This window comes from Ailuropoda melanoleuca, chromosome 1, assembly GCF_002007445.2.
Source record: "Ailuropoda melanoleuca isolate Jingjing chromosome 1, ASM200744v2, whole genome shotgun sequence".
Classification (NCBI taxonomy): domain Eukaryota; kingdom Metazoa; phylum Chordata; class Mammalia; order Carnivora; family Ursidae; genus Ailuropoda; species Ailuropoda melanoleuca.
Window position 1 is genome coordinate 211,904,062 of NC_048218.1, and position 25,747 is coordinate 211,929,808.

Here is a 25,747-nt window from a genome sequence, read left to right on the forward strand (position 1 = left end):
CCATCCACCCACCCACCCATCTATCCATCCACTTGTCCATCCATCCATCCATCCATCCATCCATCCATCCATCCACCCCATCCATCCACCCACCCCATCTATCCACCCATCCACCCATCCATCTATCCATCCACTCTCCCATTCACTCACCCATTCACCTATCCACTTCACTAACTGGTACTGGGTACTCAGTGTGTTCAGAACCTAGGAGTTCGAATCACTATTAGAAAGGACAGAGAATTAAAGGCATGGTTTGCTGCAGAGCTACAGTAGGATTCACATGTACATATCGAAATGTTTAGAAGCCAGAGAGACTCGACTACTGGGTATTGAGCAAACTTAACATCTGGGCCAGACCAACCATAGAGACCCTGCAAGAACATCAAATGACAGCACAACTCAAGAAGTCATTTCATTTTCCTCCTAAAACAGACAAGTATTTGAGTTGACATGCTTTTCAAACTGTCACTTATTACCCTATCTGTAGGGAAATGTCTTTCCTGAAATTCAACCAACCTCCTTAAATCTACTTGTGAATTACTCCCTACATTTTACCCTCAGAAATTAACAATTAAATTGACAAACTTACATCTGACAAATGTCACTTACAAAACTTCTAAAATATAAAAATATAAAACCTAACTTTTGCTAAAAAAAGTTTAAAAATTCTTATTATTTATAATTTCTAATGAAGGCAACCCAATTAATTTACTGATTTTTTAAAAAGATACACCCAAATTAACGCCGGGATCACGCCCTGAGCCGAAGGTAGATGCTTAACCGCTGTGCCACCCAGGCGCCCCATAAATAAATAAAATCTTAAAACAAAATAAAATAAAATAAAATATAATTTGGGGTCTGAATTACCCTGAGCAAAACTTTTTCATTAAAAATTTCAAGAATGTATTTCAAATAGAAAATCAATAAAATACATGAAAAAATAACCTAGACTAAAAAGTAAGAACAAGTCTTTGCTGTTTATTACATCTCTAACAGTATAAACACATCCACCTCAAGTGTCCTGCGTCATGGCAATGATGGCATAGAAGGTGAGAAAAGGCAAGCACCTAAAATTAGAGGCCATGCCGCAGGTGGCCAAGGCGTTTCACAGCATGATGTTGCACCCTAAATGCATGGTCCCCTTGGGGGGCCATGATGCCCCCAGACACTCACCAAGTCAGGGAATGTTCAACAAGCGTATTGAATCAAAAATGTGTTTCTGGGGAATGCAAATTTCACCTGAAAAATCACTGGAAAAAAACATTCCATTCCTAAGCACCTTGGTTACCAAGGATTTGTGCCCAGTCTCTGTCAGACCCCCCTCGTTTTGCAGGGCTGAGGTGTCCACCCTAACGGTGCCCCACAAGGTGGAATCCCTGCCCCACCTCACTCTGCATCTGATGGCAGTGGGCAGAGGACGTCACTTAGCTCCCCTGTGACAACATTTCAGACTAAGTTAAGCCCCTGAGTCAAGGTTTACCGCCTGCCTCGGCAGAACGTTTCCTCTCAGAGCCCCAGTCTCCCGTCTCCCACTGTCTCCAGACGTAGGAATGCAACCTGATAGGCATATTGTGCTGGAACTGCAATGTAAAGGGGCCACAAGAATTATCGCGTTTGCAGCAAATTGGCCTTGGAAGAAGCTGTGAACAGGCCAGATTCTCATGGCCCTGCCTGTGTATGGTAATGTTTGTATCCCTCATTCCCTTGTGCCGTCTTCTGTGTAGGAGTCCAGGGTTTAGTCCTGTCCCCACATGTCCAAATGCCCCCTCCCTTTTGCCCCCACATACCCCCACCCAGGTTGCTCTTCAGACAGCCTCTCTGTGTTGCTCATGGTATGGGTGACTCATTCCAGGTCTCATGAAGCTGACTGATAATCAGTGAGTGACTTATGCCTCCCAGAGGCCCTTGAATTTAAACAGAAGAGCTCAGGAGATCCCCTCTTTCCTCCCTCCCACCTCCCCTCCATTCTTTCCTTCCTTCCTTGCACATTTTCTATGCACAGCTACTTTCCAGGTACAGGAATAATGCAGTTAACAAAGCCCTGGCTTTCACAAAACATTCATCCATATCAGAAGAGAAAGAAAATAAGCCATTGAAAACACATAGAATGTCTGGTGGTGATAGGGGCTATGCATAAATAATCTAGGGTATGGAAGATAGGAGAGGTGGGAAGCCAATAATTCCCACTTGAAGGGTTTACTGTGAAAACAAAATAAAGTGTGTAGATTGTCTAACATAGTTCTAATAATCAATGCAGTGAATGTGAAATTGTGCCCCCTTCTAATTATCTGTTCCGACATTTAAGAACTCAGAGAAATTCTTATTGTTATCGTACATCTTTTTTCTTCAGCTTCCTTCAGTCTATTCTCATTATCTGGAGAAGAACAGGAATAGATCACCACGTGATAAAACTCATGTTCTTTAAGATAAAGATCAGAGAACAGGAGAGACTTTCCATGGCTCTCTTAGAATGCCTATAATAAGAAATATCTACCTTCAAAATGGAATAATAAAATATAATTCCTAAAATTGCCTCCTCTCATCCAAAAAAGAAACTTTTCAGGTTTCATTAGTGAAGAATAACTTTAAAAAAAAGAATTATTTTCCAACAACAACAACAACAAACCTTCAGTATGCAATGGTAGATTCTAAGTGGCTGACCAGTTTACGATGAGAACAATTAACACGTGTCAGAAACCATCTCCCATGCCACCACTGTAAACTACGCTGAGTTATCTCAAAGGCACCCACTGTCAATCATGTGAAGATGAACATAAATCAAGAAATCCTTTTTAAAAAGTCCAGCTAGCCGTGGTGGGTTGAAGAGGGACCACAGCACAGAGCACAATCAAATACCACATGCATCAAAGTGGAACATTCTTTTGTTCCATCAACTGCACCATATAATTCTGAGACCCGGGCAGCTTATAATGACATTTTAAGTGGCTTTCAATGCTCCAAGTGGGCTCTAGCAGAGCAATTACACAAATGTCAGGACATCAAATATGTAAGGCCTAGAGTAGGAGATCGACTCACAAGCACAACTGCTGCAAGCCTGACCTACTGAAATTATATGTCTTAATAGGGTCCCCCAGACAAAACATTATAAGCTTTAGAGAATAAGCAGTGTTGTGCAGATAACCTCACTACAAAATTGTTTTAACAAGGAAGATGTGGTTCATGTATAACAGCTTTTGCTCTTAAATGTCTTTATCACCATGCGTTTATGAAAGTACCCAATTTAGCCATGTCCAAATACACATCATCATCATCTCTGCCACCACCATTACTACAGTCATCACAATCATCACCATCAACACCAGCACCATCACCACCAGCACCATCACCACCATCACCATCATCACCACCATCATCACCACCAGCACCATCACCATCATCATCACCATCATCATCCCCATCATCACCACCAGCACCATCATCAGTCATCACCATCATCATCATCGTCATCCCATCACCGTCATACCACCAGCACCGTCATCGTTGTCATCACATCACCATCATTACCATCCCCAGTCTCTCTATACATGTAATACTGAGACAAAGAACAACAACAACAAAAATCGAATTAGGTTTGGCGTTAATTGTGTCACTTCAGTTGGTGGTGGGGTTGACAGACTGCTTTCTAAAGGCTGTTTCATTGAAATTCCCATTAACATGATTCTCCACACTCAAAATGTTAACTGACCAACTTATGACAAGGGGAGTGGCTTGGACATATTCTGGATGGCAAATGCCAGACTAGAATATAAAACCTTCCAGAGACGGCCAAAAGCATTAACTGATTTTTTTCTACATTAGCCAAATAGGCTACAGCAGTAGGGTATTTGGACCCCAGTCACAGAAACACCCTCTGAATGGCAAGAGCGTTTGAACTCCCTCTTAGTAGCCAAGTTCTACCTGGTAGAGGACCAGGTGTGCATGGTTAATACTATCTGCAGCTAAGAACCGAACTCATGCTCACATCCAAACCAATCACTGCCCACAGTGCCCTGAGGACTCAAGACCCCAGCTCCACTCTGTGGGGACCACTGATATTATCACATCTCACGGGGAAAGATGCCTCTGACCCTTCAGCTCTTTCCTAAGATCCACTCTATGCCTTTGGAAGGCAAAAATTACCAGATTCAGTGGTCTCCACTAACCCAGAGTTTTCAGGTTGGAAATGTGGCGGGAAGATGACATTGTATGTGAGGGTAGCAGGGAGCAAGGGGAGTGCACTTGTTCTGTGTTGTTCCAGGAGAGATGCTGTTAAAGATACTTGTCATGTGGGGGCAGAGTGCATGACTCCCCAGGTTCCTTTCAATCTGAACAGTGACTCTTCGCTGGTGCAGAAGTCAAGGAAAGTGGTCTCCAAGGCAAGGAGGAAGGCATGGGATTGGGGCAATGCAGAGTTAGGATCCCTCGTTACACACAGCCTCTCCCCCTGCACAGCTGAGCAGCCCATTCAGGTGCATTCACTTCAGGGACGCTGGGCAGGTGTGGTGGGATCAGAAGGCAAGACAAGAGGAGCCATTTTCCTGATATGTAAGCCACAGACTGATACCCAGAGGCTCCCCTGCCCTGCTCCTGCTTTTCCTCCACCCTGGAAAGAGGAGACTACTTGCTGACCCCACAGCATGGTGATGAGCTAAAATAAAGGCTTTAAAAGGGGATCCCTCCTACATTGTTGGTGGGAATGCAAGTTGGTACAGCCACTCTGGAAAACAGTGTGGAGGTCCCTTAAAAAGTTAAAAATTGAACTACCCTATGACCCAGCCATTGCACTACTGGGTGTTTACCCCAAAGATACAGACGTAGTAAAGAGAAGGGCCATATGCACCCCAATGTTCATAGCTGCATTGTCCACAATAGCCAAATCATGGAAGGAGCCGAGATGCCCTTCAACAGATGACTGGATTAAGAAGCTGTGGTCCATATATACAATGGAATATTACTCAGCTATCAGAAAGAACGAATTCTCAACATTTGCTGCAACATGGACGGCACTGGAGGAGATAATGCTAAGTGAAATAAGTCAAGCAGAGAAAGACAATTATCATATGATTTCTCTCATCTATGGAACATAAGAACTAGGATGATCGGTAGGGGAAGAAAGGGATAAAGAAAAGGGGGGTAATCAGAAGGGGGAATGAAACATGAGAGACTATGGACTATGAGAAACAAACTGAAGACTTCAGAGGGGAGGGGGTGGGGGAATGGGATAGACTGGTGATGGGTAGTAAGGAGGGCACGTATTGCATGGTGCACTGGGTGTTATACGCAACTAATGAAGCATCAAACTTTACATCGGAATCCGGGGATGTACTGTATGGTGATTAACATAAGATAATAAAAAAAATTAAAAAAAAAGAAAAATAAAGGCTTTAGGCGTTTTATACCAAATGTGGGACTAAATTTCACTGAAAAGGAAAGGTACTTTGATAACACAGGTGCCTTCTTCCTCATATTCTAAAAGGTGCTCATAAACCCCAGGGAAGGGCGTGAAGCCTCTTTACTCCAGTGACTAAGTGGTCAATTTGGTCCTGTTTTCTTTTGTTTTTTTAAACCAAAAGTGTTCAGAGCAAAACTGGCCTTCACTCAAATGTGAATGGATTTTTTTCAAAAATGAAAAAGGCAGCAAGTGCTTCCTTTCAACTGAAAATGACCCCAAAATGTGGGCATATATTCTCCAGAACAATAGAAGCACTCGAATCTGGTTTTTCAATATTATAAGCTATCACTGTCATCATGAAAAGTCCTGGTCAGTGCCCTCCTGAGATTGGGGGATGCAGGGTATATTCTTTGTTCCATAGGAGTTTTCAAGCTGGGACTCCCACCATCAACATAAATAGGAAAGTAAACAACACAGCTGGCAAAAGCAGGACTTCAAAACCATGGGAAGTTCAAACAGAAAGAGGCCCAAAATACACTTATCCCAATACTCTTATTTTGAATGAGGGAAGAGAATAAGAAAGGCTATATGACAGGCTGGTGCTCAGCAGGTGTTCTGTAAATAAGTGAATTCATGAGTAAACTTGCTAAGAGTCACATAGCTAGAAAACTGCACAGCCAGTAGTTAAAGAAAGCGCTTCAGACTTCCACCCCAGTAAACATTCCATATCAGTATAATAGAATCCATTTTAGTGCAGATGGTGGGGAAGGGGTGTGTGGAGAATACTCATTACCTTGGCCATTCAACCTATAAATATAGTAAGACACCTGAATAGGAAAAACAACAAGGTGTGTTGAGGAAAAAGCTGGCATATGAAATACCTAGGTCAAAAGTCAGCAGAACAATAATATGAATTAAATTCTCCTACTTCCTAGTCCAGGCTCCACAACGTGTGGAATCGAGATGATAAAAAAAAGAATTCCAGGGGCGCCTGGGTGGCACAGCGGTTAAAGCGTCTGCCTTCGGCTCAGGGCGTGATCCCAGCGTTGTGGGATCAAGCCCCACATCGGGCTCTTCCGCTTTGAGCCTGCTTCTTCCTCTCCCACTCCCCCTGCTTGTGTTCCCTCTCTCGCTGGCTGTCTCTATCTCTGTCGAATAAATAAATAAAATCTTTAAAAAAAAAAAAAAAAGAATTCCAACAGATTGGTTAGAGGTTTTGTTTTCTGTTTGGTTTGGTCTTGAGTGTTATCAGTGAGCCAGAATTAGACTGGGAGCTTCTACCAGTGGGCACACTGCATAGCATTTGTCATTTGCTCTAGTTAACTGTTTAGAAAATTGTGTATGAGGCATCATTCCCTAAGGTGGTTTCCATAATTATTTACTTGTCATCATTGAGACTTGAGTTTAAAGAATGACTTTAGCCAACATATTTACAAGGTCTGTATGAAGAAAACTACAAAGCTCTGACAAAAGAAGTCAAAGAACCAAATAAATGGAGAGATATTCCATGTTCATAGATAGGAAAACTCCAACTTCTACCAGTGGGCATACTGCATAATATTTGTCATTTGCTCTAGTTAACTGTTTAGAAAATTGGTTGGAGGATTGGGAGGGGCAGGGGTAAATAGGGGAGCACAGAGGACTTTTAGAGCAGGGTAACTACTTTGTATGATCCTATCATGATACATACATGTCAGCGTACATGTGTCCAAACCCACAGAATGTAAAACGCCAAGAATGAACCCTGACTCAACCCTAAACTATGGTGACAGTGATGTGTCAGTGTTGGCTCTTCAGTTGTAACAGATTTAATACTCTGGTGGGAGATGTTGTTTATGGGGGAGTCTCTGCATGTGTGAGGACAGAAGGTATATGGGAAATCTCGATACATTCCACTTAATTTTGCTGTGAACCTAAAATTGTTCTAAAAATAGTCTATTTAAAAAAAAAGAAAAAGAGTGACTTTAGGCTTCATTAAAACTCAGTGACCACTAAGCCTGGAGAAAACTGTAATGAAGGTTCTATGGTCTGAAAAGATTCAGGCATAAGGACGTTAATCATGGTATTACGTGAAGAGCAAAAATCAACAAACAATATATATTTTAATAGATATGCAGTTGACCCTTGAACAATGCAGCTTAGAACTGTGCAGGTCCACTTATCCACGGATTTTTTATAGTACAGAGTACTGTAAATATATTTTCTCTTCCTTATGGTCTTCTTAAATAACATTTCCTCTTTTCTAGCTTACTTTATTGTAAAAATACAGTATGTAATACACACAACAAACAAAATATGTGTTAATCAACTGTTTATGTTATCAGTTAAGACTTCCATTCAACAGTAAGCTCTTAGTAGTTAAGGTTTTGGGGTGTCAAAAGTTATCTGCAGATTTTCAACCACTCAGAGGGTGGGCACCCCTAATCCCCACATTGTTCAAGGGTCAACTGCATAGATAGAGAACTGATTTAAATGTATTATGGTACGTACATATGTAGACTTTTATGCCTCCATAAAAAATGTAATGGAAATGCATTTAATGATGCAGCAAAGTGCTAACAATATATGCAATGAGATAGCATGCTCCAAGCTCATTAACTGGACAATGGTGCAGTGATATGAAGGACACTCCATCTTCCAGCAAGGAGGCGGGTCCGGAGATACTGACACAGAGGGACATCCAAACTATCCAAAGTATCTTTCAACACTAGGATCCCATCTATAAAAACACAGATGTATGGGTGCATGTACGGATCATTGGTTTTGGGTGGGAAATCTGAAGGACACACAGACGGTGTGGCAGTTTACTTCTGAGCATGGAGCAGTCACAGAGCAAGGAAACTTCGGATTTCCCTCTGTATATGCTGTTCTATTTGGATCTTTCTAAAATATGCACATCATAATTTTATAATGCAAAAGTAAACTTAGAAATTTAAATATATCATAGCAGCAGCATTCACAATAGCCAAAAGTTAGAAGCAGCCCAAGAGTCCACCAACAGATGGACAAAGTACAGTGTTATCCATACAACAGAATTTCACTCAGCCTTAAAAAGGAAGGAAATTCTCACACCTGCTGCAACATGGAAGAACCCTGAGGACATTACACTAAGTGAGATAAAACCGTCACAAAAGAACAAATACTGTGTGATTCCACTTCTGTGAGGTCCCTAGAGTCATCCAACCCATAGAAACAGAAAGTAGAGGGTGGATGCCAGGGGCCGGGGGAGCGAGAAGGAGAGTTAGCGTTTATGGGGACAGAGTCTCAGTCTGGGGTGATGAAATGTTCTGGGGACAGATGGTGGTGACAGCTGTACGACGATGTGAATATCCTTCATGCGGCTGAACTGTACACGTAAAATGGTGAAGACGGTCAAGTTTAGGTCACGTGTGCTTCACCACAATTTCTAACAATGTAAATGTACAAAGTGGACGTGGAACTTGTCATTATGTAAGAACGACCAGAGTTCACAGGACTTGCCTGAGGTTTAATCCTCAGTTGGAGGAAGAACTAGGGCTGGAGAACACATGCAAGGGACCAGAAGAGCACACCATGAGATGGCCTTGCTCAGATGAGGCCTCAAACACACACAGAGGTCAAGAGCACGTGCAGGTCAAGCATGGACAGCGCTCACCTCAGGAGGTAAGACTGAGTGACTTTTGTCTTCTTTCTACGTACCTATTATTCAAGCTTTGCATAGTAACCATTTGTTATTTTATAATTGGTAAAAAGCACAACAAATAATCTTTCACAAATCGATTCCCACAGCACACTGATTACAGAAATTACAGAATGACATTCTCTGGAGGAGTTCCCACGTGGGCAGCACCCGGGCACTGCCCCTTAAACCAGAGAGGCAGGATGCGGCCAAGCTTATGCCACACTGAAGCACGGCCATGTGCTGCCTGTCCTTTCCACGATCCTGTCTCACACACTGCCTTAAAGCTTTTTAAAAGAAGGCAGGTGTAAATAATAAATGAAGAAGAGGGTCTCTTTTCTATAAGTTTTCACCAAACGTGTATTTGCCATACCCTTAAGCCAACTTCTTTACCACTTCTCTGGGGGCGGGTATGGCTGGGTCTTCCTGTGGTTGTATGTGAGACCTGAACTCAGTGTCCCATGTCGGACTCGACCGTGCTCCAGAAGGGCAGCCCCTTCACTGTGTCACACGGGAGTTCCGGGCCCTCTGCACTACCACAGGGTCCCCCTTCCAGGTAGCAGCACACTGGGTGTCTGGGATATCCTGCTGTCCAGGCTGTACCATCCTGAGACGTCACGGCACACCAGCCCTCCAGACCTCCCTTTGACTTGCTTCCTGTTGCTTCCAAGATGAAATCAGGTTTATGCAGAGGACTGCGCATAGAGATTCTGTGCTCATGGCGCACTTTCCACAGGGACCGCAGGTGGCATGGCTAAATGCCATGGCAGTTCTCCAGGCAGTGGTGTGAAATGGCCCACCTGGGTGTCTGCTCTTAATGAACACCAATTAAATCCCAGTAGTGCACTGAGTCGAAGAGTTATTTTCAGGAAGCCCCTCGACTGCAAATTTAGAGGAAAGGTGGTCTTTTCTCATTCTTTTTCATTAAAATGTAAGAAGAGAAATCTTTACCCCTCCTACACTGGCTGACACCCCAACCCCAGGGATCTTTGCTACTCTGCTGGCCTAGGGGTGAGGCACACACTTTTGCACACAATGAAGAGAGAGAGCTAAACTTTGCTGCCGAAAGGTTATTTAAAGCTTTAGAGTCCAGGAGCAATTAGCCAGAGTAACAAAGTAAATTCAGTTCAAATATAAATTTTATACAGTTGCCTCTTAGGAGCCCTAACTCTGTCTTCAATGACCTGACTTTAAGGTGATCTAATTCAGTCTTCGGTGGCCTGACATGGGGATGACCCAACTCTGTCTTCAGTGACCTGATGTCGGGGTGACCCGACTCGATCTTCAGTGATCTGTTGGGGTGACCCAACTCTGTCTTCAGTGATCTGGCTGTGGGAGGAGTGCCACCATTTAGCCTCTGATCTGCAGCTTTCTCACCAGCAAAGTGAAATTGAAAATAATACTGTGTTTTAAGGGTGATATGAAAATCAAATGAGACCATTTATGTGGATGAATCCGCTGGTTCATTCACTCAGCAAACACTTTGCCAGGCATGCACTGGGTGCTGGGTTGCAGACAGGGACAGGGAGTGGTGCGATATCTTCCTAAGTTGATGGTCTACGAGGGGAGAGAAGCATTGATCAAACAATTGCACAAACACGCACTGCACACTGTGAGATGTGTTCTGGGGAGGGTGCAAGGTGCCATGAGCGTCTCCTTTGGTGTGGGGTACCAGCTCATCTTGTTGAGAGATCAAGCATTTCAAACAGCCAAGCCAAAGTTGGCTAGCGAGGCTGAGTGGCCCTTGGCTGCTGATGCTAAGACAACACAAAGCAAGACCGTGTCCTCTGCACACAAGAGCACGTTGTCACCGCCTCTGAGCCTTCTTGCTGAGCAGTGAACACCGCGGTCAAATCTCTGGGCTGGCTCCTATAGCTCCAGGTTTACAGAGAATACAAAGCAAAGGAACAAGGTACATGTTATCTTTGGGAGGCAATCAGCAAAATCCAGAATGTGAAAACCGCTACGAGATAAGTGAATTTGTTTTTTTAAAAATGTTGTGAGGAAAGGAAGAAGGAGGGGGAGAACACTTCCGCAAGTTTAAACAGACAGACCCACCACTTCAAATGCTCTTCTTTGGATCCTGCTTCAAAAAAAAAAAAATTGTAAAGAAAATTTGTGACCACTAAGAAGTGTGAACACTGATTAGATAATGATATTAAGACATTACTATTAATTTTCATGTGTGGTGAAACTGTGTGGTTAGGGTTATACAAGCGTTCTCATATCCCAGTGATAAGGTACTGAGATACAGACAGACGGAACCCTCTGAGGACGGGGAGGAGGCAGGTGCACAGAGTATCAGCAAAGACCAGAAGCTGCTTCTTGCTGGAGCCCCATGATGCAATGCACAAGGGTCATCTTACTGTCCTCTATTTTGTGGTTGACATTTTACATGTTTCTTTTTAAAGCATAAATTGTAGCTGGAAGACAGTAGATATAAAAAGATACCAACATCGCAAGTTAGCACAGAAAAAAATGCCAACCAAATTATGCAGTTGATAAGGGTCACTGGAGAGTGAAGAGCATTTTCAAAGAGGATGTTCCCATAGACCACACCGCAAGCGACATCAAGAAGAATGAGGAGGAACCCCGTACTGGGGAGGCAGGACGCTCCTGAGCCGTGGCAGACACCTGACGTGTGCCACGTTCTGTGAACACACCTGGCTCTCCAGAGGATTTACGTTCCTTTGGTAGGGGCTTCCTATTTCCAATAACTAGGACAGAAGTCGTTGATAAGTGGGATTTTTTTTTTTTAAGTCGTGGGAGAGGAGAAAGGAGACAGAGAAGGGGTGGTTACAGAGAGAAGCAGACAGCCCCCATTGCATAACCTGGAGCACAAAAGCACATGGGGCGGTCAGCACCACGGAGAGGGCCTGCAAGGCTGAGCAGAGCCCCCGGCTTGGCTACTGGACGGCGGGGGTGACCTCCATGGTGTGTTTACAGCAGAGGTGTCAGGGGATGCTGAGCCAGGGAAGATGGGAAGTGGACGGACACGATGAGAGCCAAATCAGCAGACGCGGGCCTCTGATAGAGCCTGGTAATTACAGGAGGGTAGAAGGCAGCACAGCCCCGAAAACGGAGTTCTCAGAGCAGTGCACGGTTTAGAGCCGGGGAGGGAGAGGAGCTACCGCAGGCAGCAGCGTCCGTGGAGGAGTTCCAGTCGTAGGATGGTGTGTTTACAGGCAAATGACCCGTAGGCAAGTGCACAGTATGCTTTCTCTCCCAAGACAAGAACGAGAAGAAAGCGTTAGTAACGGCCACACATGCCTCCCTCTAATTATAACTTTGCTTTCCTTCAATGTGGAAGGTGCCATAATGACTTTGTGGATGGAGAGAGATAGAGAACAAGAGACCTATTAGCTGAAAAGCAGCAATATGTAGGAAAGAAGACTGTCAGAGCAAATCCAATTAAGGCGTCACTTACAGAAAATAGACTGCTGATGTTAATGGGATTCTTGGTCCATTGTTTCAGAAATCCTGCTATCTGCTCAATTTTATTATTTGTATATCTTCAAAGAAGAAGTCGTGTTTTATCAGAGTCTCACTTGATACTTTATGGTCTTAGAAGATCAGCACACTAGAGCCCTGCTCCTTACAGGGGAGTAGGACCCGGTCAATACCGCTTCTCCTTGGGGCGGCACAACAGGAGGCAAGACCCGCGGGAGAGCCCTGAAGGAGCAGCGCGGAAAGCCAGTCACTCCGAAGGCCGCACGTGCCCTGACTGCATTGTGGGTGGCCTTAGCTTCACATGGGGCTCTTTTGTGGACAGCAAATAACCATAACTACGTGAGGTGGCCCCAAGTTTGACCATAAGGAGTGCTGAGGGGTGACATACGCCGAATCCAAAAGCCCTCATGTTCCATTTCCCAAAACGTTCTGTGGCCAACATGGTTTGGGGGCCAGACCTGGTCATGTTCCCCAACCTGTTTCAGCGCCTTCCTCAGTGAGGTAATGCGACGGACACTACGGGGCCGCAGCCCACACACCCTGGGCTTCTGCCACTCCCAGAAGGGCCCTTTTCTGCTGGGCCTGACCACGACCACCTTCTCTCCTACAGCAGCAGAGGGCCAGGAGAGTGCTGAAGGCCCTTCCTCACACTGCACCAGCTGTGGAAGTGACCCGGGGCAGCACAGAGGTTCACAAGCCATTCGCAGGACAGGCAGAGTGCAAAGAGCTGGCCCTGGGCAGGTGCTGGAAAGACAGAAACAACAGAAACACAGGGGATTGGAGGAGGCTGCCTTACCATCATCCAAGGCTGGGGGGTCCTCGAGGTCTCCTGGAGGTGAAGGCCATTTCTGGAGGGCCGCTGGGGCCGAAAGGATCCTTGCTGTTTTCCAGGGTGCCCGCAGTGGGTTTCGAGGCCCTGGGTCACCCTCCCCGTGGGGCGCTGGGGGTTTCTGAGCCGTAGAGGCACCCAGCGCAGCGACCAGACTCTGCCTGTCGGCACCACCGTCCACCTTGGGGCTGAGCTCGTCAGGCTGCAGCTGGCTGTGGGTCCTCAAAGGGCGGCCCCCGGGGCGGTCGGCCCGGGGCCCAGGAGCGTAGGTCAGAGCGGACGTCTGTGCCATGAAGGTCAGTATGCCGTTGGCACGGGGGTCCTCACCCTGCAGGGGCCGAGGATCAAACACAGCAGGTGAGCCTCCACGTCAGCCACTGGAAAGGACATTTGATCTCAATGCTCAAGGCACTACACAGCCCCGACATCTCTGAAACACACCCGAATTTTCCCGCCACTGACAGACCAAACTCTATGGTCCGTATTCATCTTGCATTGGTTTTTCTAACAGCAGCTTTATGGAGATAGAATTCACATACCACAAAATACACCCAACTGGGTGTTCTCAGTATGTCTAGAGTAGTGTGAACGTCACCACCATCTTTAATTCCAGCCTGTTTTGATCACCCCTAAAGGAACCTCGTACTCATCCCCCTACCCCCAGCCCTAGGGAGCCGTCTGTTTTGACAGGTCATATCAGTGGAATCGCACACCACGTGGCCTTCCGTGCCTGGCTTCTTGCACAGAGCGCCCTGTGTTCCCGGTGCATCCTGGCCGCGGCACACAGCAGGGCTGCATTCCCTCCTACCGCTGAAACATCTCATTTTAAAGGGATCCCACATTTTGTTTATCAGTCGGTGGACATTGGGGCCATTATACTGCGATGAACATTCATCGACAAGCTTCTTGGAGACATATGTTTCCAATCCTCTTGGGTTCACGCCTGGAAGTGAAATTGCCGGCTCGTGTGGTAGCTCCACCCGTGACTTGTCGGGAGCAGCCAGGATGTTTTCCGACACGGCTGCGCCATTTTGCGCTCCCACCAGCCAGGTGTGAGGACTCCAGTTTCTCTTCCTCCTCACCAGTGCTTGTTATTAGCCATCTGTTCCCGTACAGCCATCTAGTGGGTGTCAAGTGGCAGCTCACTGAGGCTTTGATTTGCATTTCCCTGCTGGTCAGTGATGCTGAAATCTCTTCATGGGCTTCCCGTCTTCTGTGGAGAAATGTCTCTCCAATTCCGTCACCTGCACTGGGGTTCGCTGTTGCGGCAAAAGGAGCTCTCCACCCGTGACTGACTCTTTCCTTCAGTAGCAGCAACTACTGCTCCATCTTCCAGTCTTCATTTCACTCCAACTCCTTTCTTTACCAACTACTGAAATCATTCTTATCTCCTCTTCCTTTAACAGCAATATTCTGTAATAGCAAACCTGCCAGGTCACTCTTTTAACCATTATACGTAACACCAAGTCCACGACCTGGCCAGCATGACCCCTCATTGCACCCCCACCCGTATGTCCTCCTCACTCGCTCAGTCGATTTTCCCAGGAGGACGCATTCCCATCAGACTGTTTTGCCACAAGACAAATAAAGGCCCAGTTGTCCTCCACTCTGGAACAGCTATAAAAATGTTAGAAAGTTCAATGTTCTACTTCTGACTGTGGGATCATCAAAATTTCATAGACAAACACAGAAATTTCCAACATGGAGATTCTCAGAAAAGTTAAACCCGTCCTGGAGGCTTCTTCAGAGCTCCCTTCATGGTGTGGAATGAGTCCACAAACCATAAATTGTTTAGATCTTCCCATTCATACTTTCTAAATGCACCTTGCTTGGGCACAAGATCAGTGTTGAGTCAATGCGGAGTAGACCTTGGTGTCTAATTAAGATGTGCAGCCATCACTGAACTCAAGACAAGTGGTTCAGACTCCAAGTCTGGCTGTTTTCAAAAATCTTTGGGCTCAGCCTTCCGGGATAGATTTTGGTGTAGCAAGTTAGAAATCAGAAAACTAAGGGTGATACAGGTTCTAGTTATTGTTCTCAAATATGAACTTGGGCGAATGCATTGACCTTTTAAGACTCAATTTTCTGTGAAACAAGGAGACTGGACATTATCTCTAAGATTGTTTTTATTCCTAAAATGATGTCATTTTAGCTCTCATCCAAATTGTTTAATGTTGTCCAAGTACTGGTTGAAACCAATGGTTTTTCCTTTAGAAAAAAGTAAGATTCATTAGAGAAAGGGAGAGACAAATAAAATGTCAGCACACCAATAGCTCCTGCAGCAGTTTCCCACAAATTGGTGTAAGTGTCAATCTCAAACTCAGCCTGAACTGTTCCGAAAGGCTGTCTCTGAACACCTGGGCACGTCACAGTGCTGGGGGCTGTGGACAGCATCCAAATGCCTCATTAACGTGCCCACCAGCATCTCTCTTCTCTTTGCTACGAAGGTACCTGACCTAGAGATTCTCCTCAAAGGCCCTTTAATTAGAGTTGAACCAGAAAGCTCCAGTAAGGGACAAACTAGGCTGAACACAGGGCAGACTGAACGGAATCTGTTCAGTAGACGGGGGCCAACAATCTATTCTGGGTCTGTTTACCCTGTGAACCAAATTAAGGGGAAGAGGAAAAAATAACATTTCAGTAGGTAAACTGGAGAAATAATCGGGGTTTACAAGTCATCCCAGGTCCTCTGTAAATGACGGGCAGCACAATGGTGTCCTCAGGGGAGCTCACTGTGGTCCAGCCAACAACTCGGAGCCCTGGGAGTTGGGAGACCAGCAATACGAGCATTCTCACAGTGGCTTCCTGTTTGTGGCATCAAGTCTTGAAGGACAGAGCCGGGAGTTGGGGCTGGATTCTGGGGCAAGGCTGCCTGGGTTGGAATCCCACCTCTGGTCTCACCAGCCCAGCGAGCTTTGCTCCGGTGAGTTATTTAACCTCTAAGTCATCTGTGGAAAGGGGTATTATCAGCAAGCACAGTGCGTGACACGGAGAGTCAGTGCTACTGCTCCCACCGTTATTACTACTATTACGCACCTCACCTTCTTAGACCTTCCTTTTCTTTAAAGCATAGGAAGTCCACAGATGACCTGAGCATAAGCTGCCCCCCCAGTCTGAGGGTTTAAGCCTGAATTCAACAAACCTATGATGTCAGGTTCCCTAAAATAATGCTGAATAACTTTTAGGACTGTAGTTGCCCAAATCTGGAAATCAGCAACCTAAAAGTACACAAATTTGCCAATTCCCAGCACCTGGTATGGCCACTTCTGGTACATTAATTCCTCATACCATTCATTACAGAAATCCGGTTGGAGCATCCTTGATATGGTGCAGTTTGTATGAAGCATCTGAGAACTGCCACCAAAGTTTGCTGAACTTTACCCTGAAATCATGTCCCTCCAGGCATATTCCTGAGCCCACAGTGTTGCCACGTGAGAAGGAGTAGAATGAGCTCGCCCACACCTTCCATGCTATTAATAAAACCAAGGGGGAAGACGGCTTTCTGGGGAGACTGGCCTGTCGGCGCAGCTCTGTGCAACCTGCATGGCTTCGAGCTCCCCTCTCACTACCTTCAAAACTAGGAAAATACTTCCTTTTTTTCCTCCAAGCAGGTACGAGGATCAGGGAGAGAGAAAAGGAGGTTGGAGTGCTCTGCACGTGGCTCAGAGGAGGAGTCTGGGAAACGGGGACAGCAGCAGCATCTCCTGTGGAAGCACGACCCCCACCGTCTCCACCCTCAGCAGCACCATGAGCCCCAGCGGTGCCAAGCTCTGCACTACGTTCTGTGGGGAAGAAGCTCTCAAACACGGACCTGAGACGAGCTGTGGAAGGAGATGGGAGCCAGGTCCTAGACTCTTAGTGAAAGTGTATTTTTAAAGAGGTGGAAGGAAGAGGAGCTCAGAGCAGTTGCCTGGAGCCAGCTGACACATGTCCTAGAGCCACCAGGCGCAGGTCTGCCCAACCATCAAATGGGCACAGAAGCTCCCCTTCCCACCAGCTTCGCCAGGACCAGCAGCCCACAGCGAAAAGTCTGGCTTCCTTCCTCTCGTGGAAATCCACCCACTCCACTCCCAGACCGCACAGTTATGGATTCAGACAGCCAGGAAGGCCTAGAGGCCCTCGGAGTCCCACACGCGAGCAAACACTGAGGGGCTGAGACTCATGTCTATACACTGGCCACTAATCCTTACCAGGTATTCTCTCACGCCAAGGACCCAAAACAAACTAGGAAACTCAAACTAGGCTACTTCTGACCACAGAACATTTTCTCCCGTTTGTCTCACAGCCTGAAGGCGGCACTGACAAGCACATTGATCACAACGTGCTTGCTGCTGGTGACCAAGTGTACAGCAGTAGGGCTGTCGACAGGCTTCCTAAGGAGGTGACCCCACAATGCCACTGGATGTGGCAAGATTTGGGATCCCCATAAGGGGGTCTCAGGAACCCTCCACCTCCAATTCATTAATGTAGGGAAGGGATTTCTGTGCTCAGAGGATGATTGCGGCGCATTGTTAAGTCTCTCCCTCTGTGTCTCTGTTTCTTTCTCTATCCCTCTCTGCCCCGTCTCTCCCTCTTCCTCTCCTTCCCTTTTCCTCAGTCCCTCCCCCCCACTTCCCTCCTTCCCTCCTTCCCTCTCTCTCTCCCCCCTTCCTCTCTCCCTCTCCCTTTCTTCCCTCTCTCACTCTCCCCCCTTCTTCTCTCTCTCCCTCTCTCTCCCTCCTTACCTATCCTCCCTTCTCTCCCTCCCAACACAGAGAGAAGGCTATCCCGCCGAGGTGCTCAGGCTCTAAGCAGCNAGGCTATCCCGCCGAGGTGCTCAGGCTCTAAGCAGCCAGCCTGCCCCATGTGCAGGGAATGAATTGGAGGTGTCATTCCTACTGAGCATTGTTGCCAGGAAAAAATAAATGTTTGCCTTTAGGGGGGCTTCACACTGGTGCATCTTTGTCTGCAGCTGAGACCTAGAGCTTTCAGTTAGAAACATCAGTCCCCAAACACTTTTTACACAGTTCACAAATTCTATGTGGTTGAAGAGATGTTAAGTTCTAAACTTGGGATCAACGAACTTTGCAGAAAGTTGACAGGAATACGAGCTGTGGATTTTAAATTATGGATATCTGCAATGATGCTGGGTTACGCTCACTTGGAATGGTTCTAGAGACCACCGATGGCTTGAAGCCAGCACCACTGCTCCTCCTCTCTACCCCACCCACATTACCTCTTCCCCCTGTCGTTTCTGCTTCATCTGCTGTCCTGGTTTGCATCTTGTCCTTTCCAGCATCTGCACCTACAGCCTCAGACCCAGCAAGTAACGGGTTAAAAGGAATGACTGAAACAGAGGGTTGCAATCCATTTTTCTACCCTCCTGGGAGAAGCATGAAGCATGGAGTTAGACGCCACTGACTACGAAAACCAGCACAAAATGGGTCCTGTTTTCTGAATGCTGGTACCAGGCTGTTCTTTGGTTTTCTATGTTTTAATTCTTTTTGATCCTCTCAAGAACCCTACGGTGTAGACAAAACTACAGAATTTTAGAGATACAAAGCCGACTTTCTGGCAGGTGAGGACCAGGGCTTGGACGCAGCCCCGTGCATCTGGCTTCAGGCTGCATGACAGAAAGAAGCAGGCTCGCCCAGCAGGCTGTCTGGGGGAAAGCGACAGGGTTTGGAGGAGGAAACTTGGTGAAGACGTTTTTGGCTTAAAAATAAATGTGAAAACGTTGGACAAGAATTCAGAGTTCTGACTTCAGCTCTACCACCAGTGAAGTTTGGAAAGTGGACACTTCACTCCACTTTTTCAGCCTCAGTGTCCCTCTCCGTAAACCACTAAAGGTCTCGGGGAACTTCTCATCCTCGTAAAGCACGAGTCCACAGAAAGGACACCCCAGCCTGATGTAACAAGGCGGAGGCTCCTCTTCTGTCTGTCCAATCAGCTCCGAAGAGTCCAGATGGGAGAAGTGGACAACTGTCAAAGAATGCCCAAGTAGCTTTTCATACACGTGAGAAGTTAGAGCAAAACTAAAGACAAAAAAGACAATGTCTTCTGCCCACACGATTCAGCACTAAAGAAAAACAAGACATGATGTGATGAGACTGGGTATTATGCTGAACTAATGAATCATTGAACATTACATCAAAGCCAATGATGTACGATCCCTTGGCTACCTGAATTTAAATAAAAAGAAAAAGAAAAACAAGAAATAAGGACTTCTCACAAAGCTTCTTTGTGGCTTTCTGTGTTTATACAACCATCTCTCCTCCCAGCAAGTCAGCTGTGGGAGGGCAGGGCCGACTGCCCTGCTCTGTAGCTGCAGGATCTGGCCTGAGGCCCAGCAGGATGAAGGCAGAAACATGTGTCTGGGAGACATGGTGCATGTGTGATCACACCACGTGAGGTCACACATTGATCCCCAGCCCCACAACTGTCACACCTCAGACACTCCACCTGCTGGGTAAGCAGATGAACACTTAAATGACAGGTAGGCTGGTTTGCCCACAGAGCTCAGTTCTGAGCCGACTAGAACCTCAGGCTCTCTGCAAGTGAGGTGGCCTGCTTCCCCAGGTAGGACTTTACGAGCAGGGAATGGGGGCTGGTACTCAGAGTAACTATGATTAATCCCTTCCTACATACTAGGCACAAACCATGAGAACAGCTCTACCATGAGATCCCAGCTTCCCACTGAAGGCCAGTAGAAATAACGGCATGAGAAGGCAACTTGTAAGTCAAATGAACATCATGGGTGTGGCTGAGACACAAGGCTGTGGCCATGGTCCTCACAGCTCTGCACCTTCACACACGCTGTTTCCAGCAGCACCGCTAAGTATAGGGCAGAGGGAACCTTCATCCCTCGCATTGGATTTCCTAAGGCGGCACCTCTTCAGAAACGGAGGACACCTGGCTGGTTTCCAGTCCGGGCAGACGGCTGCCGTGAACAGCCGCAGGAAGTCTTCCTGTGAACACACCGGGCCTTTCTCCAATGTGTCACAAGACAGACGAATGGTCAACTGTCAAGAAATTGCCCATACCATGGCTGGAACAGTTCATGTTTCCACTAATTGCTTCACATTCTCACCAAGAGCTGGTATCACAGTTACTTTTTCTTATTGTAGCCAATCTAGTGGACAGGAAGTAGCCGTTCTTTACGGTGTTATGCTGTCTTTCCTCCAATGAATAATGATGTTTGGCCCCTTTAATGTCCTTATTGGCCATTTATATGTCTTTTTTTTTTATCAAGTGTCTGTTCAAAACTCTCACATATTTTGTGTTGGCTTGCTCATCTGTTTTTCTTTTCCATCTTGATTAAGGTATAACGATACACAATAAACAGCGCACATTGGTTTTGACACAACTATATACCTACGAAAACCATCATCAGAGTTAAAGCAATGAACACAACTCTTGTACAGAAAGTGTGCTTGTCCCCTTTTTAACACTTCCTTCCCCCTGCTTCCCACCCTCACCCCCTCAGGCAATCACTGATTTCCTTTCCATCGCTCATACACTACTTTGTATTTCTCACACTTCATGTAAGTAAAACTATAATGGTGTGCACTTTCTTTCTGTCCGTCAGCACAATGATCTGGAAAGTCATCCGCGTGCATCAATAATTCATTCCCCTCTATTGCTGGATAGCATTCCACATGCTTCTTCATTCGCTTGTTGACAGGCATTTGAGCTTTTCCAGTTGGTGGGAATTACTATTGCGGCTGCCATGATAATTCACGTACAGTCTTCGAATGGACAAAGCTCTGATGGATCTTGGACAGGAGTGTGATGGCTGGATCACAGAGTGGGCGTATTCCCACCAGCAGTGGGTGAGAGTTCCATTTTCCCCCCCCTTGCCAACGCATGGTGTGGGCGTCTTTTAGATTTCAGTCATTCTAGTAGGTGTGAGATGGCAGCTCCTTGTGGTTTCATTTTATTTCCCTGACGAACAATGTTGAACATTTCACCTGAGTTTATTTGCCACCATTTATCTTCTTTGGTGAAGTGTCTTTTCAAATCTTTTGCTCAATTCTTTACTTGCCTCCTCTTTTTCATTTTAATGAGTTTTGAGAGCTCTTTATACATCGTAGAGAAAAGTACTTTTTCAAGTGTATTATTTGCAAATTTTTTCCCCCAGCCTGTGACTTGTCTTTTAATTCTCTTATCAGGATCTTTCAAAGAAGAGAATTTTTTATTTTTATGGAGTCCAATTTATGAATTCTTCTCTTCTGGACTGCACTTTTGGTGTCACAGTTATACATCAGTTTGGGGGACCTCAACACTATTAAGCCTTCTGACACACAATCACATCTCCATTAATTTAGGCTTTGTCTAGTTACTCTCATCAATGTCTTTTTAATTCTCAGGGTACAAAGCCTTACATATTCTGCTACCTTTCTCTCTAATTGTTTCGTAATCTCAGTGCTACCGTAAATGACTTCATCTAATTGTTTGTGGTTAGTTTATAGAAATACAATGGATTTTTGTATATTTGCTTTGCATTCTGTGGCATTGCCATGCTCACTTATTAGTTTCAGTAGCTTTTTTGTAGGTTCTGCCAAATTTTCTGCAAAGGTGGACATGTAATCTGGATGCCTTTTATTTTTCTTGCTTTATTGCATTGACTAAACTGTCCAGTAACAGAAGAGGCAAGAGCAGTCCTCCTTGTCTAATTCCAGATTTTAAGTAGAAAGCATTCAGTCCTTCTTCATTCAGTGTGATGCTACTTGTAGATTTCCACCATGAACCGATGATGACATTTGTCAAATGCTTTTTCTGCATCTTTTACAACTATTGTATAGTTTTCCTTTTTTTAATAATAATTTTTTATTATGTTATGTTAGTCAGTATATCCTTAGTTTTTGATATAATGTTCCATGATTCATTATTTGCGTATTACACCCAGCGCTCCATGCAATACATGCCCTCCTTAATACCCATCACCGGCCTATCCCATCCCCCCACCCTCCTCCCCTCTGAAGCCCTCAGTTTGTTTCCCAGAGTCCACAGTCTCTCATGCTTCATTCCCCCTTCTGTTTACCCCCCCTCATTCTTCCCTTCCTTCCCCTACCGATCTTCCTATTTCTTATGTTCCATAAATGAGTGAAACCATATGATAATTGTCTTTCTCTGCTTGACTTATTTCACTGAGCATAATCTCCTCCAGTCCCGTCCATGTTGCTGCAAATGTTGTGTAATCGTTCTTTCCGATGGCTGAGTAATATTTTCCTTTCTTGTTAATGTGGTGAGTTATACTCAATAATTTTCAAATGTAGACAATTTCCCTGTATCATCTGCATTATCCTATTTTATATAACATTGGTTTTGATTTGCTAAAATTTGTCTAAAATTTTTGCTTCTATATTTCCGAGGGCTAATGATCTGAAGTTTTCTTTCCCTTTATCTTTCTTTGTATGATTTTAATCCTTTGATATTTATTGGCTTGTTTTATGGCCCAGGACATGATGTATATTGGGAAATATTCTGTGTAGACTTGAAAATAATGTGTATTCAGCAGTTTTTAGATACTATTGTTCTATTAATATCAATTAGGTTAAGTTGCTTGATGGTATTATTCAAATCTTCTAGATCCTTAATGATATTCTACTTATTTGTATAAGAAGTTCTTGAGAGAGGAGAGTTAAAATCTCTAAAAATGACCGTGGACTCATATAATTCTCTTTTTGGTATTCTCATATTTTTGCTTTATGTACTTGAAGTGCTGACATTAGGTTCATAAAAAAGATTTTTATGTCATTTAATGAATTGATCATTTAGCCATTCTTAAATACTCTATCTCTGATAATGCTATTTGTCTTGAAGTGTACACTGATTAATATTAACATAGTCCCAGAACCTTTCTGATATTTAGAATCCCCATTGTATATATCTTCCATACTTTTACTTTCAACTTATATGTCTTTCTAATTTCATGTGCTTTCCTCTACATGTCTGGTCTGTTTGCAAACTCATCAAATGAGTTCTCTATTTCTGACCCTATTGCTTTCAGTTCTAGCATTTCCGTTTGGTGTTCTTTTATTGTTTCCATCTCTCTGCTGCAGTTTTCCATTTGTTCATTTATGTTTTTTCGCCTTTCCCACCCAACCCTTTAATACACTTCATTATTAAAGTGCCCTTTTCTAATCATTACAACACCTGAGTCACACTTGGGTGTTCTTTATTCTTCTATTGCCTCTTTCCTCTCTGACCATGAGTTACAACTTCTTGTCCCTTCAGGTGTCTCCCAGTTCTGGACTGTAAGCTGGGTTTTGGATGAAGAGTAATAGAGAATGAAGGAAGGAATATTTATCCCTGGGAAATGGCAAGTCCTTCTCCTGTCGGCCTGCTATTGTGGGGCTGAATTGGTGCGAGCTGTACTTGAAATGGGCGTTGGTTTTGTCGCAGAGTCAGATTCAGTAACTACCGGCTACAGTTATGTTGAGGGTGGGATCAAGCCTTTCTTCAGCAGTGCTGGGCTCTAAACCCTACTGCGACTCTGAGGGTGGCTTTATGCTTTGCAGACACTGTTCTGAGCACGGGAGCGGTCTCTGATTTACAGCCAATAGCAATTTGTGGACCCACCTTTCTGCTTCCCATAGGGTAGATCTTCTCTACCACTCTGCCTTGTCCCAAGCCTCCAGAACGCTGCTGAGGGGAGCTCAGAAGGGTCTGGTGCTCCCGTTCTCCCCCTGCAGTATACAGTCTTCTCAAACGCTCCGTGCTCTGTGCAGCTGCTGCTGGGGCTTCTATCCCTCATGCCAATTCCTTAAAGTTGGGGACCATGCTCTTCCCATCCCTCCTACAGCTGGTTCCCTTCCTGCTGTTGCAGCCTGTATGAAAGTAGTGGGGGTCCCTTCTCCCCTAGAATGACCTCATTACTTTTTGGATTTCAGTCCATTTGGGTTTCTTTGTATCATCAGCAATCCAAGGGGTTTTCTAAAAGCTAGGATTGGTAGCTCACCTGGCCTGTTCATGTTGTTCAGGGGGCATTAGGGTGGTCTCCTGACAATCTGCCTGTTGAGTCCACCTGGTGACTTCTAGTTGCTCCTCCAGCACCTGTCCCAAGAAGCGCTCACTGACCCACTCACTGACTCACAGCTCCGCTATTTTGCGCATTCCCTGCACTACAGCACTGCTCCGTCCTTAACTGCGTCTGCACGTCTTCCTTACCTGGGAGAACTTGTGAGGTCCCAGCACCAGGACTAGGGTTTACCTTTCTAACCCCAGCACCTAGTATAGCCTGTTGAACATTAACAATGCTGAGATGATGTTTCCAAAATAGATCAGTTAATTCACAACGTTTCCAAGTGATGAATTTTGTTTTTAACCTCCTCAACAGCACTGTGCAAGCTGAGAATTTCCTGTGTTCTCTGTAGTGATGACGAGGACATTTACCCAATGCTGCCGTGGTCAATGAAAGCAGGAGCTGAGTCCACCCCTGACAGCACACGGGGAATGATGACACTGACCGAGCGAGAAGAGCTCAACCGTGCGTCAGAGCAGCAGTGCCGCTTCTGTTAGGAAGTAATTTGTATTCAAGCCTCTCAAGGTAATAAATTCACAATGTTTCTCTCACTCTATGCTAGAGGTAGATTTTTGAAGATACATAGAAAAAAGATTATTTATAAAATAATTCATTGGAAATTGGTTGCACCTTGAAAGATCATGGGTGTATAAAACTTAAATTTCCAACTTAGATTTTCATCACTTGAGAGGGGCAGAGATCAGAAACCGCTGCTCAAAGCCGTGGCTGGCTGTACTTTTGTGGCAAAAAAGTCTGCGCGGTGGCTTTGGTGACGTCTGGTCACGGACTTCTGCTTTATCCAATCTGTGTTCATTAGAAAGATGACACAGGACGGAGAAAATAACAAGTTCTTGGTTTTCCTTGCATTTTTAAATACTGAGAAGCATCTATTTCAGCATAGAAGAAAAAAGCCTAAGCCAAAAATGCTACCAAGTGCTCATTTCCTTTCTTCTCCAACTGCTCTTTTCCTAAATAATCCTTGTGAGTGGGGTGCTAAAAGGGCCATGTGGTAGGATGACCGCAGAATCCATGATTCAAACTGGGACATCTGTGAGGGAAAGTGCCCAAACAAACCGTGGTGGATGGCCCTCCTACTGCGTGGGTGTTTAGGGACTATGGAAGCCAAACTTGGCGGTGACAAATGGATGGAATGTGCAGTGAGACCAGCGCCAGCCCCGCTCTCCCGTTTCTCTCTTCTGAAATGGAGTGCAGGCAGGGATGGAGGCCACCTCTCCCCATGCCTCCAGTGGCCCTACGGTAGTCAGAGGCAATGGCCCCACATCTCAGTCATAGGCTCTCGAAGGAATTAGGGTCCATGCAAAGACACCAGTCACACTTTCTTCCGGAGTGGGAAGGCTGCCTTGAGAGCAATCCCAGGATGTGCGTCCAGATGCTCAGTGGAGAAGCAGTGTA

The 25,747-nt window shown here is 45.4% G+C and overlaps 1 protein-coding gene across 1 annotated transcript in view; it reads right to left on the reverse strand.

Moving 5' to 3' along the window:
* Positions 1-25,747, reverse strand: part of PTPRN2 (protein tyrosine phosphatase receptor type N2) — a 735,412-nt gene that overhangs the window by 490,627 nt on the left and 219,038 nt on the right. Inside the window, exon 5 of the mRNA XM_034650176.1 lies at positions 13,270-13,657. Coding sequence (XP_034506067.1) covers positions 13,270-13,657 — 388 coding nt within the window. The remainder of the gene's footprint in view (positions 1-13,269; positions 13,658-25,747) is intronic.